General features: G+C 36.6%; 1 protein-coding gene across 5 annotated transcripts in view; it reads right to left on the bottom strand.

Moving 5' to 3' along the window:
- The window catches only part of ATP11A (ATPase phospholipid transporting 11A), a 140,284-nt gene that overhangs the window by 51,773 nt on the left and 70,677 nt on the right, over positions 1 to 17,834 (bottom strand). For all 5 annotated transcript variants that reach the window (XM_085320856.1, XM_085320855.1, XM_085320858.1 and 2 more), the window contains exons 3-5: positions 4,296 to 4,385; positions 3,702 to 3,782; positions 661 to 768 (exon numbers count right to left, since the gene is read on the bottom strand). In XM_085320856.1, coding sequence (XP_085176982.1) covers positions 661 to 768; positions 3,702 to 3,782; positions 4,296 to 4,385 — 279 coding nt within the window. The remainder of the gene's footprint in view (positions 1 to 660; positions 769 to 3,701; positions 3,783 to 4,295; positions 4,386 to 17,834) is intronic.

The following is a 17,834-nucleotide window of genomic DNA, read 5'->3' as shown; positions in this document are numbered from 1 at the left end:
CGTAGAGGATTTTATGGCAAAATAGGGCAAAGCAGAAAAAGATATTCCTAACAAAGATATTAGAAATAAAGAAACAATATAAAAAATCAGTTTTGCTGAGTTCTAAAAATAAATAATGATGACATGTTCATCTGTTCACAAAAAAAATTACAAACATTGATTTCTGAAAATAACCTTCAAAACACCAGGAAGGATATTTAGAGGAATTCAGAAGCCCAAAGGAGAGGTTGTGATCTGATGGGCAATGCAGAATGCACTCTGAACGTGGTTTATTTGCTCTAGAAGAAACAGGACAAAGTGATAGGGTTGTCTACGATAACCAAGCTTTAAAAAGTTCTTAATTTGCTTACCTACAGAGAACCAAAAATGGAGAGAAGACAAAAGACAAATCATGAGTGAAACACTCGAAGTTAACAAACGGAAAATGAACAGTTATGACAGAGGAGTTAGCAAAGCAAGCATAAAGCAGAAACATTTGTAGCTTCTCAAAATACTTTATTGAGAGGTATTCAATTAAAAATCAGTATATTTTAGGTCTAATCTCTATGAAATGTAACAAATACTACAATATCTTCTACACTATGTTTCTGTAAAATTTGTTTTACAAGAACTGTGATGTGAAGCCTGACTCCTAAAAGCTGTTAAGTCATAGTTACTTACTCTTAATTTTCGGCTTTGCTTTCTAACCAGTTTGCCATGTTGAATGAAATGAACAGGGCACTGGTTCATTGCATTGTCAGCTTTATGTCGAAGCCAATCTTCGTAACCCTAGAAAACAGTGAAATGGATCGACAGTGATGCACATTTAGTTATAAAGACACAGAAGAGATCTATCTTGCAAGAAAAAATTTTAAAATCTTTGAGCAAAACAAGGAAGAAAAAGAAAAGATTCTCAAAAGAAAAAAAGAAATTGTGATAAACATATCACTAATACAGTTGTGCTGGACATATGTGAAAAGGAGCACATACAACTAGTCAACAAAAATACATATTTTAACGAAGAAATTTTGATGAACAAAGGTGTTTACCATGTACAGAGTAGTTCCTGGTTTTTAAGTGATCATTTCTTGCTCTTAATCTATTGACTCTTGAGTAAGTCCAAGGATTGTAAAGAAATTGTTGCTTAGAAGATAAAATGTAGAAAATGCCTTTTGGAAGGCCGAGATTCCACATTGAAAGATAAGGTAAGCGCATGACTGAAGGTGGTCGTACTTCCTGATTGCTTTACAATTACATTGAACGTTTTAGCCCTATGTGCAGCATATCAGTCCTCAAGAACACTGTCTGAGGAAGAGACTTTGCAGACTAACCAATCTGGATTGCTGAATTATCTTATCAATTTGTGATGTTATCCCAATAGACAAAATGAAGGACAGGGAATCTGCAATTTTCCGTTCAAATGATCCTGCATGAGTCCTGCATAACAGGCAAAGACTGTGATTGACAAAAATACTAATGGGAAGAGATGGAAAATGCTATTTGTATACCATAGAAATTTTACATCTAAATCTCTTAGGCACATTTGGAAATTCAGTACAGAACATGACTATCACTACTCTGAATGCACTCAGAGATAAGCTGGGAACTCATGGAGTCTTTATAGCTTCAGTGCAATACTCTTCCAGGAGCTGGTACAGCTGCTCAAGCAGGACTCTAAAGTCTACACCAGGTGTTTGAAGACAGACTTAAGGAGACACAATTGTAATACTATGCACAGCCTGTCACAACTCAGACTTTGTTTGACTCCTACCTAACTACAGTGAGAGACTGTGAAGTGTAACATCTAAAATCTTAGAGTGGGAAAGTCATGCCTAAAATGCTAGCTATTGCATTTATCGCACCTCTACTTATCAGCAAGATCTGAATTCTACTGCAAAGTACAGTCAACTGCATATAGTCAACAGTGTGAAGAAATAAAAACACTGCTTTTTACAGTTTCTTTGAAAACAAATGAACAATAAATTTGCATTCATCATAAAGATCATGAAGTACCAATGGAGGTAATCAGTTATCCTATTCAAGGACAATCAAAATTACTCCTTTTAGCCATTGTTTTAACCGTCATACTCATGGAGCATGACCAAAGGTAGGTAGGGAATATAGAACCTCCATTTAAGTTTTGAGCTAAAACGTAGAGCATTCTGATATAGGAATTTTTCTGATATCCAATTTCATAATCAATCTAGAGAATAGGATATTCTTTCTGAAGTATAGCATGAGATTTCTTATGTCCATAAAAAGTGCTAACTCTTTTGAGTGGATAGGCAAAAGATTATGAACATCAAGCTGCTTGCACAGATTTTCCTAACACTATTATATCCCATTCACTTATTTTATCTCCCTACCCTGCAGAAAGGAAACAGCTGATGTATGGATCCAAAGATACAGTGAAGACTGAACCACAAAATGGAACTCACTGTGCCAGTGAGTTCTTATACTGATAGCTGTCCTGCAGGAGCAATTATTATGGACTGAGAGCAACATGCAAAACAAATACTAGCATCACTGTAAAGACTATTATGGGTGACTACTACTTTAGAAGCCCGGAGTTTCAGAAACTACTCTGTGACTATGGTAAGACACCACAGTAAATGCAGATGAAGAGCGCTGTAGTCACACAATGCAAGGCATTGCTTAGAAACTCATTTGCTAGTTCAGATTTAGTAACATTTTTGATGAGTTAACTTTGTACTGGCATGCTTTACGCCAGGTCAGGTATTCTTGCAGGTGGCCTGAAGCTGACAAAGTCAACAAATTCTGCTCTGGTTAAATCAATGGAAGTGGAATCACGTGCTCATATGTGATCCAAATCAAATTTATAATAGCAGATAATGAACAGATCTGATACTCATGATCGCAATATCCCAAGAATTAAAGCATTCTAAAATCACCTTAGGTTCCACTGATTCCAAAGAGTTTAGTTAACATTTAAGAGCTCATACTAACCAGTACCACTGCAGTATTAAGGTTCTAGGTGATAAACTACCATAACCCATTACTTTTGATACTACTAACTTAAAAGTGAAATGGTAAATTTGTACAGTTTCTTACCAATATAATGCAATTCTACTTGAACAGAACAAGTTTTACTAGGATCTTTTAAACTTCACTGATTGGCAAGAACTGATTTCTAAAAATTACTTCAGTTTTGTAGATTAATTTTCAAATTAAATGTGAGGAAGTACTAATCTGTAGGAAGTACTGCAGCTATCATTATAAACTGTAGATCATAACCAATAAATAGTAAAGATTTTAGCCAAAATAATTTTTATTATCTGTTCATACTGTAAAGGCTAAGGACATCTTGAAGCTAAAAGCAGATTTATCTTATAAGCTTCTGTAGTTCTTACTAAACTCATTTTCAATCATTATGGAAAAAAAACCTAATAGGATCTGGATTGCTATTTAAAAACAAACAGAAAAAAGGGTGGTGAGTAAACACAAGAACAGAAATGATCACTTAGAACACAAACAAAACAATTTAGGAGCTTCTGTTGAATTAATGAAAGACAACATCATTCAGCAACCAACTCCTACTTTAACTAAAGAAGAAAAAATAAAATTACTCTCTGAAAGTTCACCAAAATCATTCATGAGAAACAGTCCTAAGAAAGTATGACAAAAAGGTAGGGAAAAAAATAAATATAAAATGAATAAAATGCTCTCTTTAGTTTTATTTTTTTTCTCACTCAAGTTCTCACCTGTTTGATAGCTGTTACAGTGATGACAAATAAAAGCGGAAGCCCACTTGTAACTGGACTAGTAGGTGTATCAATAATTAACTAAAACAAAAAGAATAAATATTTTCTGGTTATATTTTTGTCAGTGTAAGTAGTCAATTTTTAAAGCAAAATGTTTCAAATAATTTTTTAACCAATATGTAAACAAGTCCAAGCTCCAAGAACATTTATTTAAAAAGAACATTTTAAAATTTTAAAATTTTGAAATTATATACAATGCCAGCAAAAATTGAAAAATTGTAACCACATGCTATAATAAGATATATTTATATCATATTTGCATATCACATTTCATATCAACTGTTTGGATTTTTTCAAATAGCGGCTCATGAAAATACCACACAAAATTCACTTCAAAATAGGTATTTAAGGATTGAAACTTTTAAAATGAAACTGAAGTTAATAAAATGATATTTCTTTTGGAAATACCCATCTCTAGCCATCTATTCGGGGTAGCTTATAAGGTGTCTAACTACTACAACTTTTCTTCAATCAGCACACCTCATTGCAATTTGGAAGAGCCTAGAAATTTATTTTAAAATGAGGATAGCTTACCTGAACAAGAAAAATGATGAGAAAATAAAAGTTAGCTATTCTTCTGAATTGCTCAAACAAATTTTTCGGCACAAAGTTCCAAAACGTGTACTGAAAACGAACACAACGTTTTTGAGTGTTTCTGAGAGAAAATATTATTCACACTTTATGCTCTAAAAAAAATCAAACAAATTCCCAAAAAATAAACCAAGATTAAATATAACAAAAATACTGGATAATACTCTGTTACTTATTTAATATATTTACTGAAATGGAATCTTAATTATCAGCCATGTATTCCTGGAATCATATCAATTATTTCAGACAATGAAATAGACAATGAAATTTCAGACAAGGGAATCTTGGTACTATGGATTGAAAGACTTTTTTTTTTTTTTTTTTTTTAGAACAGTGCTTGTTCCGGTATTTAGTTACAGAACAGTTCATTTAAAGCCATTAAAGGATATAAAAAAACATTTTAGTGATCTTATTTCTAGTAGTACTTTTAATTCACTTCCATTTTTTAGGCACGAGTTGTAGAGGTAGGTCGCATTCTGAGTGTCAGCTAGGCAGAGACAGCAAGTTAGGGAGCAAGTAAGTTGTGAGCCGCTCTTTTGTTCCCTGGCTTTAACAGAGGCATATTCCTCACAATAAACTATACTGAGCAAGAGCATTTAACTGTATGTTTTTCTACTAATAATTTTATAAATAGCCGAAGTTTAATAAAATAACCTGAGGTACAGTACATAAAGTTTAAATAGAAACTGTAAAAACTTCAAAGGAAAAAAAAACATAGAAAAGTGAGACAGGACCTTAAGAAGTCATCTAGTCTCTTCCTTGCCCTGCAACTAGTTCAACTATACCCTTTTCATTCTTACACACCTCACTTTGTGGCTCCAAAAACTGCATCAGAGTATTGCACATCAGAACACGTGAAAAATGCCAGCTAAAACTGTGCAAAAACATGTGAAAAATGGCTTACATCTTATTATCCAAATTATCATTTGGCACATAATAAAATGTCAACTCCAGCATAACTTTCATTTCAGAGCAGGCAGCCTGGGAAGCTTCAACAAATTATTTCTTCTGCTACAAATGTGTCTTCTCTTGGCAGACTGCACTGATAATTGCTGACATGCACGTTATACCACTCATAATATTTCTTCTGAATTTCACCCTGAAAGCAAAGACAGCTAGAGCTCTAAAAGGTAAGTACCTGTACAAGTACAAACCCTGCGAAGCAGGGTTTATTTGCACATACAACTCCTATAACACAGGATAATCTTTTTACTCCTTTTGGCTTAAACCCCATACCTGTGTAGGATGTAGGAATGAAATGTTCTTTTCCCTATGATATGCCAAATATCAGTATAAATAAATGTAAATGTTCCCCAAGTAAACTCTTATTCTGCTTAAGAGTTACCTCAAAACCCACGGAGGCATACACGCAACAGCTGGAAAGTCAGGTGCTGCTGCCATACAGTCAGAATGCTTTTCATCAGACTGGAATGCTATTTGCACTGCCCCTACCCATCCACTCGTGCTGGCTGAAGAACAGAGCTGGTCAGACCTGATCAGGAGTTTCACTTGCACAACAGTCCCAATCATTTAAAGCTGCTGTTGTGGTATGTGACAGTACAGAGAAGGAAGGTCCCACTCCCGATGATTTCAGCCTAGCAGTTAGTGACAAGGAGGACAGTATCAGCAACCGGGTATCTTTTTCCTTACAATCTCAGAGCTGTAGTCATCAATGAGAGGTTTAAATGCTGATGGTGATGCACAGACATCAAACAAAACATAAACCAGCAGGTTCTCAGCTGAAAGACAATTTTCGTGCAGGACTCTAGAGCATCTGGAGTTTTGACCTTCAGCTTTAATTTAAGAACAAACAAAATAATTTTATATGAACATTTTTCAGGTGTCCTTATGAAGCACAAGCAAAATTTAACAATTTTCCAAACAAAAAAAATCCTGCTTATGTTCTGAATTCAACTGTTGTGATCTCACTGACACTCTCAATGGCTACATACAGCAACAAAGTTCTTGTTAGTGAGTTTTGTATATATATGATTATACTAGGCATGAGATTGCAAACCACTACAGAGACATCAAAAACACATGCTATTTTCTTATTTCTTTATTCACTGTTACCAAAACACTAGATTTCTTTTACTTCATATGTTGCAAATAATGCTATGTAGTAAGAAATCAGTTATAATATTTCTGTATTTTTATCAATGATTATCAGGAAAAATATCTCTGTTTTCTAATCTTATGTATTTATTTCCTTATGAATCTCTGCCTGCACAGAAGGTAACATGAATAGTTTCAGTGAAAACTTTGCTTACGTTTTTCTCTGTTCAGCAGTTTTGATATAACAAGTGTTTTTCCACGTTTCCACTTACAAATTTTGATGATTTATACGAGTTCCCCAAGAGACCATCCATAAAGTAAAAATACAATCTTTTAAGCAATAACTTCCCACTTGAATCTCCTATATGGTAATTTGATTAAATCTATGGTGGCAGCATGCTGCTGTCAGATTGAATATTTAAAATAGAAGACTGAGGAAGCCAAGTCAAATAGTTAAAATCTGTAAAACAGACTGAACATTCACCTTCATCCTAAGTATCTGATCCTCCTCATAATCCAACATCAGTTCAATACTCTTCCAATCAAGCACTGGGTCTCACTTTTACTGCTACTTAACCTTTAGTAAGCAGCTTTTCTAAGTATATATGAATAGGCTGGGAGCAGATTGTTTCTGTGGTTTGTGAGGTGTTGCTTGAAATAGATATTTCTTAAAAACAGAGAACTTCTTGTAACTTCATTTTCATTTACCCTGACAGATTGTTAGCATTTTATTATGCTGGATTTAACAAATATAAAGCACAACTTTATCCTGCCCATTTTTCTTCAAAAGAAATAATATTTTATGAATGATTTTAGGCAACAAAGAAAGAGCACCAAGATGACTAGACAGACCAGGATATGTATTAACTATAGATTAACTATATATTATATAGAAGCTGATACACATTGTCACAAAGTAAAATGTGTACAGGACTTGATCTTATCATAGTATTCTCAATTTAGGGTTGCAGGTAGCACTTTTAATTTGGATTTATTTTGGAAAATACTTTAATCAGCCAAAAAATTCCAAAAAATGAAAATTAACCTTCAACTAAAACCTTGAAGGGAGCTGAAACCAGAAGGAAATTTGAAAATGGCTTGTATCTATATAAATGTTACAGCTCTCATTTCTATCCAGTAGAACAATACTTTCCACTGTTCATGAAATCTTGTATCATTATTGGTTTGTGCCACACTATTTCCTGTAGAAGGGCATTACAAGTATTGCCTGACCAGTATACATATTCTTACTGATGCAATACAAATATTAAAAATATTAATTGAAAATGTTTAATACCTGGCAGTTAATTCTCTTCATTTCTAGTGTTCATGCTGCTCAGAGAATGAGATGAATTAAGAATGCAGATCCCAAACAATTTTTTAATTGTGTTAAAATATTACAATTATCATGATGTAGCAGCATTAACAACACTTACTATAGGAATCTTTGGCCTATGAAATGAAGGCTCGTAATGCTTGCACTACTCTGGTTTATTTTCTTCACGTTTCAGCCTTGACAGCCACATGACCATTCAAAGTTGAGAGAAAAAAAAAATCACTTCAAAGACCCTTCAAAAATTCACCTAACAATGGAAATAGTGTGGATGGAAATTAAAGAACTCAATTTTATTAATGACCTAGAAAGATAAAATATTGGCTATGCCAAGGCAGAGATCACTTTCTTTCCTGAAAAGACATGTTGCCTTCACTTCAGCTTTACCAAGCTTTCTGAACAAACCCGGAATGCCTCATCGAAACTAGTCAGTGAAAACAAATGTTTTCAGGACATGCTGTTTTCAGAGTTCCCATCTCCTGGTCATACAGACATTTTGGATGTACTCTCCAAAATCAGCGCAATATCTACAAATGGATGATTAATGTGTAACCATCATAATCAATCCTAGGAAAAACAACAGAGTGCCTGCTGCTCAGAGCAAGAGTTATCTCATGACTGCATTCAAGAAAGTCTCTTAATCCTAGTTAAGTAGGAACAAAATAAAAATCTTCAATGAAGAGACACTAAAGATATTAAATACATTAGATTATTATGCCCAGGTAAAGAGCTAATTCTATCTCCCTTAAGACAATTTCTAGCAATGTTCTTTGAAAAAAATGAAAAACATAATTCACAGATATTTAACAACCCTTTTCAATATAGCTCACTTGAAGAAAATAAGGATATCCAAATAGTTAAGGACCTGACACTTTTAAGATGGGGAAGGCTCAACTGTTATTTTCAATTGTTCCAGAAGACATAGAAAGTGGAATGTCTATGTGCCTTCTGCATGCTAGAGCTAATAGGTCAGAGAGCAAGTAAGAGTTTCATACTCATCTAAGGATTATGAACAGATGCATCTAAAACACTGTGAAAGGAACTGTAAAATCAGTCTGCCTGAATTCAAAACAGTGTAATTCAAATAGAATTATAATCATGACAGTATCTGTAATTCTGTACTTAGACTGCTTGGGTACACCTCAGCAGTACTGTGAAACATGCAGCTGTCCCATCTCAACAGTTCTTGCATTCTGCCCCTTTACCAATACCTGGTCGATTGCTTGAATTGAAAGCCAATCCCATTAATTTAAAAATACTAAAAAGGGTCCTATAACAATGTTTTTTTTTTTAAAGATTGTATTTTTATTTTTTTCATTTGATATCTGCATTTCAGAATTTTGGCTCACATTTCAACCTTTTTTTCTCCATTCTAAGAGGCCAATATTTTCTTAAGTAAAAGGCTATTCTAATGTAATCACTTGACATCAAAAGCTGGAGCTGTAAGGAAAAAAATGCACTCCAGATTGCAGTATTAAGATCTCTCAACATCACCTCCTCAATTTCTCACAGCTTATTTGTTTAAACAGGCACTACCTCTTTTCTAATCTGCTCTGATTTCACAGTCTGACACTCCTTTACCTCCACATTACTAGATCCTTTTCGCTGTTTCTTGTAAATGCTTAAACCTATTTTGCTAAAAACATCAACCATGTTGCTTCAGCCTTGGTCTGTAGATACCTTACCATGCTGAATTCTAACCTCCTCTGCAAGATAGAATTAGGGAAGAAAACATAAAAGCTGAACCAAATAATGCTTCAATCACTTCCTTTTTCAAGTTTGTCCACGTTTTCTTTTAACAAATCAAGAAACACATGCAAGACTTGAGTATGCCCACAGTTACTTCTGCAGTTTTAATATACAGATTTTTACACTACCCATTAATTACCTAGAGATGACATATTTTTTCAAGCTGCCATCTTAATAAGTGGATTTCTTTATATATGTATTACATTTTATACATACTGTTATATTCAAATTATATCTATATGTTTACTACCTACTTTACATATATCTCTATATAATTTTAAGGCATTCCCCCTTCAACAGGATAGCTGAAAGTCTCCTCAAAAATCTGACAAATGCTTTAAAATTGGTTTTATTTATATACATATTACTCTTTTTTTAGACAAATAATTTCCCAAAGTTTAATAGAGCAGAGAAAGAGTAGTAAAAATTACAGAAAAGGGTGTGAAAAACAGTAAATCAATAATTAGCTGAAATCCTAAGCACTGATTTCAGTCTCTATCTCAAGTGACTTGCTTAGTAAGTTGCGGCAAAACTTAGCTGTCATCTCTGATATATTACATCAGTCCCATCTCTCAAACTTCAATCAAAAAACATCAGCTATTTGTGCTTCTTGTGATCCAATAAAAATAGTAACATCCACAAAATTTTGAAAAGCGCTTTGCAAACTGTAGAATACAACTTAGAATGAATGTAGAAATACATAATTAGCTATATTTTAATCTAGGTATTTACTTGAGCTTTATCTTCACAATTTTTACAACTCTCTTGATGGAGAGACCCCAGCTTCTCCGTACCACATGATTCAGGGTACTTCACATCACATTGCTCCTGGTGAGCCCCTTCTAGAGCAGATCAGTATGACCATACTAAAAGGCACACAGAACATTCCCTAGCTTGCTGCCTAGCCCACAAGTGTTTGTGCACAGACCTCTCTGTCCCACAAGGCATGCTATACTTACCTGCTTCACGTACACATGACCATGCCAGGTGCCACTGTGACCTTTGCTTAGGATTAGCATGGTCAGCATTGTTGGCTTTCTAATGACATTGCTTCAGGCTGTGTTTGAAAACTTTAATTTAAAAACTGTCACTGCCACCACGTTGAGAACAGCTAAAGGGAAAAGGGCTGCCAGAATGAAGTGAGGAGCATCCCAAGCAGTGTAAATGCTCCCAAATAATGCCATCATACTATCCTCTCCTTGCATGTACAAGTTTGAAACAGCCTGCATATTAAGATGTTATAAATTATATTTCTATAGCTTTGTATAAACAGATATAAACTTAGAATCACAGAATAACTTTGGTTGGATTTTTGGAAGCAATCCAGTTCAACCCCTGCCGAAAGCAGGTCTAATTAAGATCAGGTTACTCAGGACCACCTCCAAGGACAGAGATTCTACAACCTCTCTGGAGAAGTTACTTATTCCAGTATTTGGCCACCCTCATGATAAAAGAAAAATTCTTGGTATGTAATTAGAATTTCCCATGTTCCAACTTGCATCCATTGCCTCTCATCTTTTCACTAAGTGCCTCCAAGAAGAATCTGGCTCCATATTCTCTGCATTCTCCAATCAGGTAGTTGCAGACAGCAATCTACAACACAGATCTCCCCTCTAGACCTTCTCTTCTTCAGGCTTTACAGATCCTGCAGGCACTCCTCATATGTCACGTTCTCTGTCCCCTGATCAACTGGGTGGCTTCTGCAGGGCTTGCTCCAGTATGTCAATGTCTTTTCTAGAATGGGGAGCTCAAAACTGAACACAGTACTCCAGATATGCTCTCACAGGAGCCAAAAAGAAGAGAACAACTTCTCTCAATTTCTGGCAAGACTCTTCCTATTGCAGCCCAGGATGCTGTCAGCCTTCCCTGCTGCAAGGGCACATTGCTAGCTCATCTTCAACTGGSTGTCCACAAGACTCCCAGATCCTTTCTGCAAAGCTGCTTCCCAGCCATTTGGCCCTGGCCTGTGTTGGTACATGGGGTTATTCTGTTATGCAAGTGCAGGATCTTGCATTTCCCTTCGCTGAACTTATGTAAGGTACTTGTCAGCCCATTCCTCCAGCCTGTCTGGGTGCCTCTGAATAGCAGCTCTGCCCTCCAGCTTGTTGACCGCCCACCCTCACATCCCAATTTGGTGTTGTCTGAAAACTGGCTGAGAGTGCGCTGTGTCCTGTCATCCAAGTAATTAATCAAGGTATTAATCAGTACTAGTCACAGTACTGATCCCTAGGGGATGCCACTAGTTACTGGCCAACAGCAAGGCTTTGCACCATGGACCACACCTTGTTGAACCTTGCATTGCAGCTGGTTTTCCACTCACCTCATCATACATTTATCCAGCCTGCATCTCATCAGCTTGGTAATAAACAGCATATAGGACATTGTCAAAATCTTGCTAAAATCAAGTTATACAATATCCACTACCCTCCCCTTGTCCTCAGCACCAGTCACCTCATCATAGAAAGCAATGAGATTGGTCAGTCATGATTTGCCCTTGGTTAACCAATGCTGGCTGCTCTCAATCACTTCTTGTCTTTCATGCGTTTAAAAACGGCTTCTGAGAGGATTTGTTCCATAATCTTCCCAGGGACTGAGGTGAGGCTGATCAGCCTGTAGTTCTCTGGCTCCTCCTTCCTGCCCTTCTTGCAGATGGCTGCGACATTTGCCTTTTTCCAGGCATCAGCAACTTCCCTCAGTTGCTTGTCCTGACCATCAGCTGCCTCCAGGCAAAGCTCAGAGTAGTCAAGCCGCTCCTTTGCACAGAGAGCAACGCCTCCTCCTCACCGTCCCACCCAATCTTTTCTGAAAAGCCTGTACCCCTCCACAGCAGCACTCCAGCTATGAGAGCTGTCCCACAATGTCTCCATATTCTCAACGAGGCCATAGCTCTGCAGCTGTGCATGGACTTGTAATTTTTCCTACTTGTTCTTCACGCTACACACATTGTGTACAGGCCCCATTTGGAAAGGGCTCCATGCTGTTTTTAGAGGAAGTGTGAAAGCCTCCACTGGCACGCTGTCTCCAGGACACATCCACTCTGTCCCTTATACCTTTGTTTCACTTCAGGTCATGATAAACCTCCCACAGTATGCCTAGTTCAAAATCCTCCTCACCAGGTGGGCAAGTCTGTTTGCAAAGACACTTCTGCCCCACTTTGTCAGAAGTATCCCATCCCTGCTCAGTAGCCTTTGCTCTTCAAAGAGGGTCCTGAGGTGAGAGCATCCAAAGCCGCACTTGCAACACCAGCCATAGAGCCAGGTACTGACCTGCTGAATGAGTCTACTTCCTCTTGAACCTTTTCCCTCATTGGAAGGACTGAGATGACTACCTGGTCCCCATGCTCAGTAAAAATTTCACCCTTCCAAACTCTGTAGTCACTCCTGACATGCATCAGGTTACACTAGCAGTATTGTTGGTGCCCACATGAAGGACCAGCAACACAGCAAGCTCCTCCAAGCACCAAGCCTAAGGACATGAAAGGCTTAGGCAGTGCAAAAGCACTGACCTTAGCAAACAAGTCTCTTGAAATAACAGGTTAGAGCAGCAAAAAGCTGCTTCCATCCCCTGCAGAAGGGAGTCTCCAGTAACTATCATTTGCCTTTTCTCCCTTCATGTGAACATTAGGTTCAGGCTCAGATGGCCCTGCAGATTCATCACTTCCTGATGGATCTTTTTGTCACCACCAGCACCCCAGGTACTACATATATTCTGAAATCACAGATCTGCAGGTGGAGCAGGAATCTTCCTCCTGCTGCCAGAGGTCATAAGCCTACAGCAGCCTTTTCCATCTTTACAGCTATCTCCCACTACATATTTAGCCCGACCCTGCCCCTCCTTCCTTGATGAGTGTAGTTCAGGCTACACACATCTTTGTGGAGTTTCTGCAAAGACCCTGTCAATCTCCTATTTTCCCAGGTGGTGCACAGCCAGCTCTTCTCTTCCTGCAGCTCCTTCCCCTGTCACCTCAGCACAAGGAGAAGAGCACACCTCTGACAGGAGAGGCCATTGCTGCTCCGGGCCCCAAGGAGATGCATTAGCCACTCCAGATCTGGTCCAGATCTGAACAGTGACATCCAACTGCCGATGCTCCCCCTGGGCGAAGGCCTCCAATATGCCAAGGGCATTTGTACCAGTCAGTGCCAGAGAGTGTGCCCTGTAGCAAGTTGAGATCATCACTGCATCCAAGCAGCCCTGTAAAATCGTGAGCAGAGATGCTGGACCTCCTGCATACCAGCTGTGGTAACTGATGCTCCTTCAGAAGCAAATAAATAGCAAATGGAAGTTGTTTCAAGGTGTCTGCCACTCCAGCCACACAGGAGAGGCTTTGCCCATTCCCAACCCTGCTGTGTCCCATCTTTCAAAATTAAGAGCCCCCTGAAGCAGCAATAAGGCTGACTTAGCCCGTGAACATAGTCACACGCTGCCCTCAGAGCAAATAGCATCTTTATTGGAATGTATATGCACTGAACAGCATGCACTCTAAATATAAAATTAGTTATACCTTGATATATATTGCTATGTTACTGTTGTTTAATAGCTGAATATACAGCATATAAAAACATAACAAATTTGAAAATTCATTTTTCTATAGGTTTGTATTTTTCCCAGCATATATGTCTAAAATTCTCAGATTAGGTCTGCATATTTCTATAATTTACTGAAAGTAGTATTGTTTTAAAAGTTGCACTAACTACCAGAGACAAGAGTGGGAACCTTAGGACAATAGTTCAATAACAGGTTGTAGAAAAATACTAACAGCCTTCCCTTTTTATTAGATTTATCCTGAAGTTATTTTTAGATTGCAAAAGACCATTATAATTGTTTAGAATTACCTATGGTCCAGACCACAGAACTATGTAATACAGTTCTTTATCAGTATCTTTTATGTTACTGTATTACAGTTAATACAGTATCTTTTATGAGGTTCTGAAATAATGTAACACATTACTTCTTAAATGTATAGTGGCCAGAAAAAAAAAATGTTTGACATTGCAGCACTGATAGATTTAAAAAACTGTATCTTTGCAATTACTGATTCAAACTTCTTGTATATTAGGAAGAAAGTCAGTCCTGGACTTCTGTAACAAATTAATTAAGCTTATGAGATGAATTAAAAACTAAGATCTTATATCTGATAGTGTAGAAATGATGTTACTATATTAGGAGTAATTTGTGATAATGTAAAGAAACTGTATTATACTGAACATGAAACAGAACAAAGTTAGAGCCGTACATTCATTCTTTTTTTTTTTGTAAGCAAATGATTCTATGAAAACAGGTTGCCCAGGGAGGTTGTGGAGTCTCCTTCTCTGGAGATCTTCAAGGCCTGCCTGGATGCAACCCTGTCTAACATGCTCTAGGCGACCTTGTTTGAGCAGGGAGGTTGGACTAGATGATCTCCAGAGGTCCCTTCCAACCTTACTCATTCTGTGATCCTTTTTGAGCAAACAACTTTTCAAATTTTTTTTTTTCTTATTGCTGGTGTAGTACCAAATAAGGTATACAGATACACTCAAATATACTTTCATGTTTAAATTTTATCTTTTTTATCTCATTATCCTCCATTATTTCAAAATTTACATATGACTAGACAATAATATTTTAGCATCATCCACTAGAACCTGACAGAATTATTTAGCTTTATTCAACTATTAGTCACTGAGATTGAGATGACTCACAAGTAATAAGATTACTACTGAAAGCAGCTAAGTTTTCCGTTGCAATTTATAGGACTCTCAATGAGCAGCATTACCGTTTTAGGCCATTCTCATACAAATCAATGTTCGGATCAGTATCCAAAGAGAAGTCCTCAGGAAATATGAAAATAACAGAATATACATTTTTTTTTGAGAGACACACAAAATTGGGAGCACTTTTGGTCAGTGAAAATACAATAGTACAGCATTTCTATAGCAGGACATAACAGTAATACTGTTTGCCATCTAAATTGACCTCATTGCTTCTTTATAATAATCTACACAAGACGAAACTATAGTACAAGTATAATTACATATCATAATTTAAATTGAATTAAATCTCTTTAATTGAGGGCAAAGTTTTCAAGTTACAGTTCTTCATTCACTGTAGAATCAATCTTGCATTTCATTTAGTCATATCCCACTACTCTTCAGTATCATCTTGCTCTGATCTTAAGCCCCATTACCTACAGTTATGTTAGTGACTCAGGCACAAGTATTTATTGTAGCTGTAGCTACAGCTGTAGCTGAAGCTTGTAGCTTCCCTTTATGAAACTATGACACCAAAAGTTTGCAGCTATATAGGATCAATGCTATCAAGGCAAAATACTGTATACTGATTACTCACAGACTGAAAACAAGAATAAGAGGCCTATTTACAAGGCTTGCAGATTCGAATCTTTTAAGTTTCTCTAAGCCAGTTTCTTCTACGGGTAGTAGGGAAAAAGAGTCAGTTCTCCCGCAGAGCGTCTGCTGTGTTTCTGTTTGTCAGCTTTTATTGACACACAGTGTAGTCTCTGACCCCTCAATCAACAGATCATTCCTATCCTGGCATCTCTGAAATTTTTGATTCTTCCTTGTGATCATTCTTTATGTTCTCTACTAAAAGCAGTAAGCAACTGCAATCAGAGAAGTCCTCACAGAGCTCCATATTGTTCTCTTAAAAAGATGTCATTTCTAAAAACCTCCCTCCTGTTCTTCAAAAAAGAGACAGATATACACATCAAATGATTCTGTAGTTTACTGACTCAGTGAGGAGATGCAAATCCCTACTGTGACTACACATTAACGAGATCCTTGAAGCATAGCAGTTCTATAAATACATCAGATCAATGCAATAGTCAGGAGGAAGTGGAATGTTACAAATTATTAACAAACAAAGTGGTATAATAATGTTTTCAGCTCTGTATAAATACATAGTTAGCTTATACATTGAATGCTGTGTGTACTTCTCCATCCTAAAAACTCTATAGCTGACTTGGGAAAAGGTAAAAAGAAATCTGATCAAAAGTATGAACTAGCTTCTGCACAAAGAATAATTGAATAGACAGATAATTCAGCCTAGAAGAGAATATGGCAAAAGATCATAAATAGAACTGAAAAGACAAACAGGATAATGGTTGTTTTCAGATTCAAGGCTCGGAGAAGCAAACGAAATTAGCAACAACTAGCAGTTTCAAAATAAAGGGGCCATAGTTAATGTACTGTTAAACTGTAGAAATATTTGCTGCAGGAAACTACAGAATCTGAAAGTTGGGTTCAAGAAGTGTTGAAGAAATTCACAGATGAGAAATCCAAATAAACAAACAAATAAATATTAAATACAAAGTCATCTTTGTATTTTGTCTCAGAAATGCCTAAATCTCAGATCAGCAAATACTGAGAGAGTGTTCAGTAGAACCATCAGTCCATGCTTGCTTGTTCTCCCCTTCTCCCCTGGCATCTACTGCTGGTGACAACATACTGTGCTAGCTTTAGCAATTCTCACGTCATTATCATGGTAGCTAGACAGGTACACTGACATACTGCTATGTATATAAAGATACTCTCTTTAGCTTACTAGTTGGGGTACTCTGGGTACAACAAAAATACGGAACTTGGACCATAAGCAAGTTTCATATTAATTAGTTATTCTGTAATTGGTGAAGTTTAAGAAAAAAAAAACAAAACCAAACTTAAGTTATCCTGATTCAGAAGAGGAAAAAAATGTTGTTTCCAACCAAATTCTGTTAACTGCTACTGCTGTATAGTTTTAACTTATTTTCCTTTTTACTCTGTAGTTAGTAGAATCAGTAAAGTATTTCAAAATTTGGTTTATTTTTAAAAGAAAAAAAAAGCAAGCAACAATTCCCAGTTCAATTTACTTGCCTTTTTTTTTTCCTTTGAAACATTAGGATTTTCTATCAGTTGATATTTTGCTGCATCATTGTCAAATGATAAATCCAAACAAGGACATACGACAGCTACCTTAAAGGCTCATGCAGCTGAACTGGCTAAAAATTATATCAATATAATATCCCCCTTGCAAAGGTCAATATTTTTAGAACACAAGCCAACTTATGCACAATCCACAAGACATAAATTTATGCCTTCTTTCCCTTCAATACAACCTTTTTATAGTATATTCTTAAAAACATAACTGAATTAACACATCAAATCAAAAGGACATTTTTGTTTGGTGAAGGTGTATCTAGAAATCGTTTTTCACCGCAAGGAACATGTCATTAAGCAGACATACTATCAGCCACGTTGTACAGTAACACTGCAATATATTAAAAAAAAAATACCCTTCTGTACTGGAATCAAATTATTATCTTGCTGACACCAGGAAACCTCTGCTGAAGCCAAGTAAAGTTTACATTTGGAAAG

Source organism: Rhea americana, unplaced genomic scaffold (assembly GCF_003343005.1).
Source record: "Rhea americana isolate MKP2758 unplaced genomic scaffold, rheAme1 scaffold_66, whole genome shotgun sequence".
NCBI classification, from domain to species: domain Eukaryota; kingdom Metazoa; phylum Chordata; class Aves; order Rheiformes; family Rheidae; genus Rhea; species Rhea americana.
Note: the sequence above shows the minus strand (reverse complement) of the source record. Positions and strands in the feature narration are given on the sequence as shown.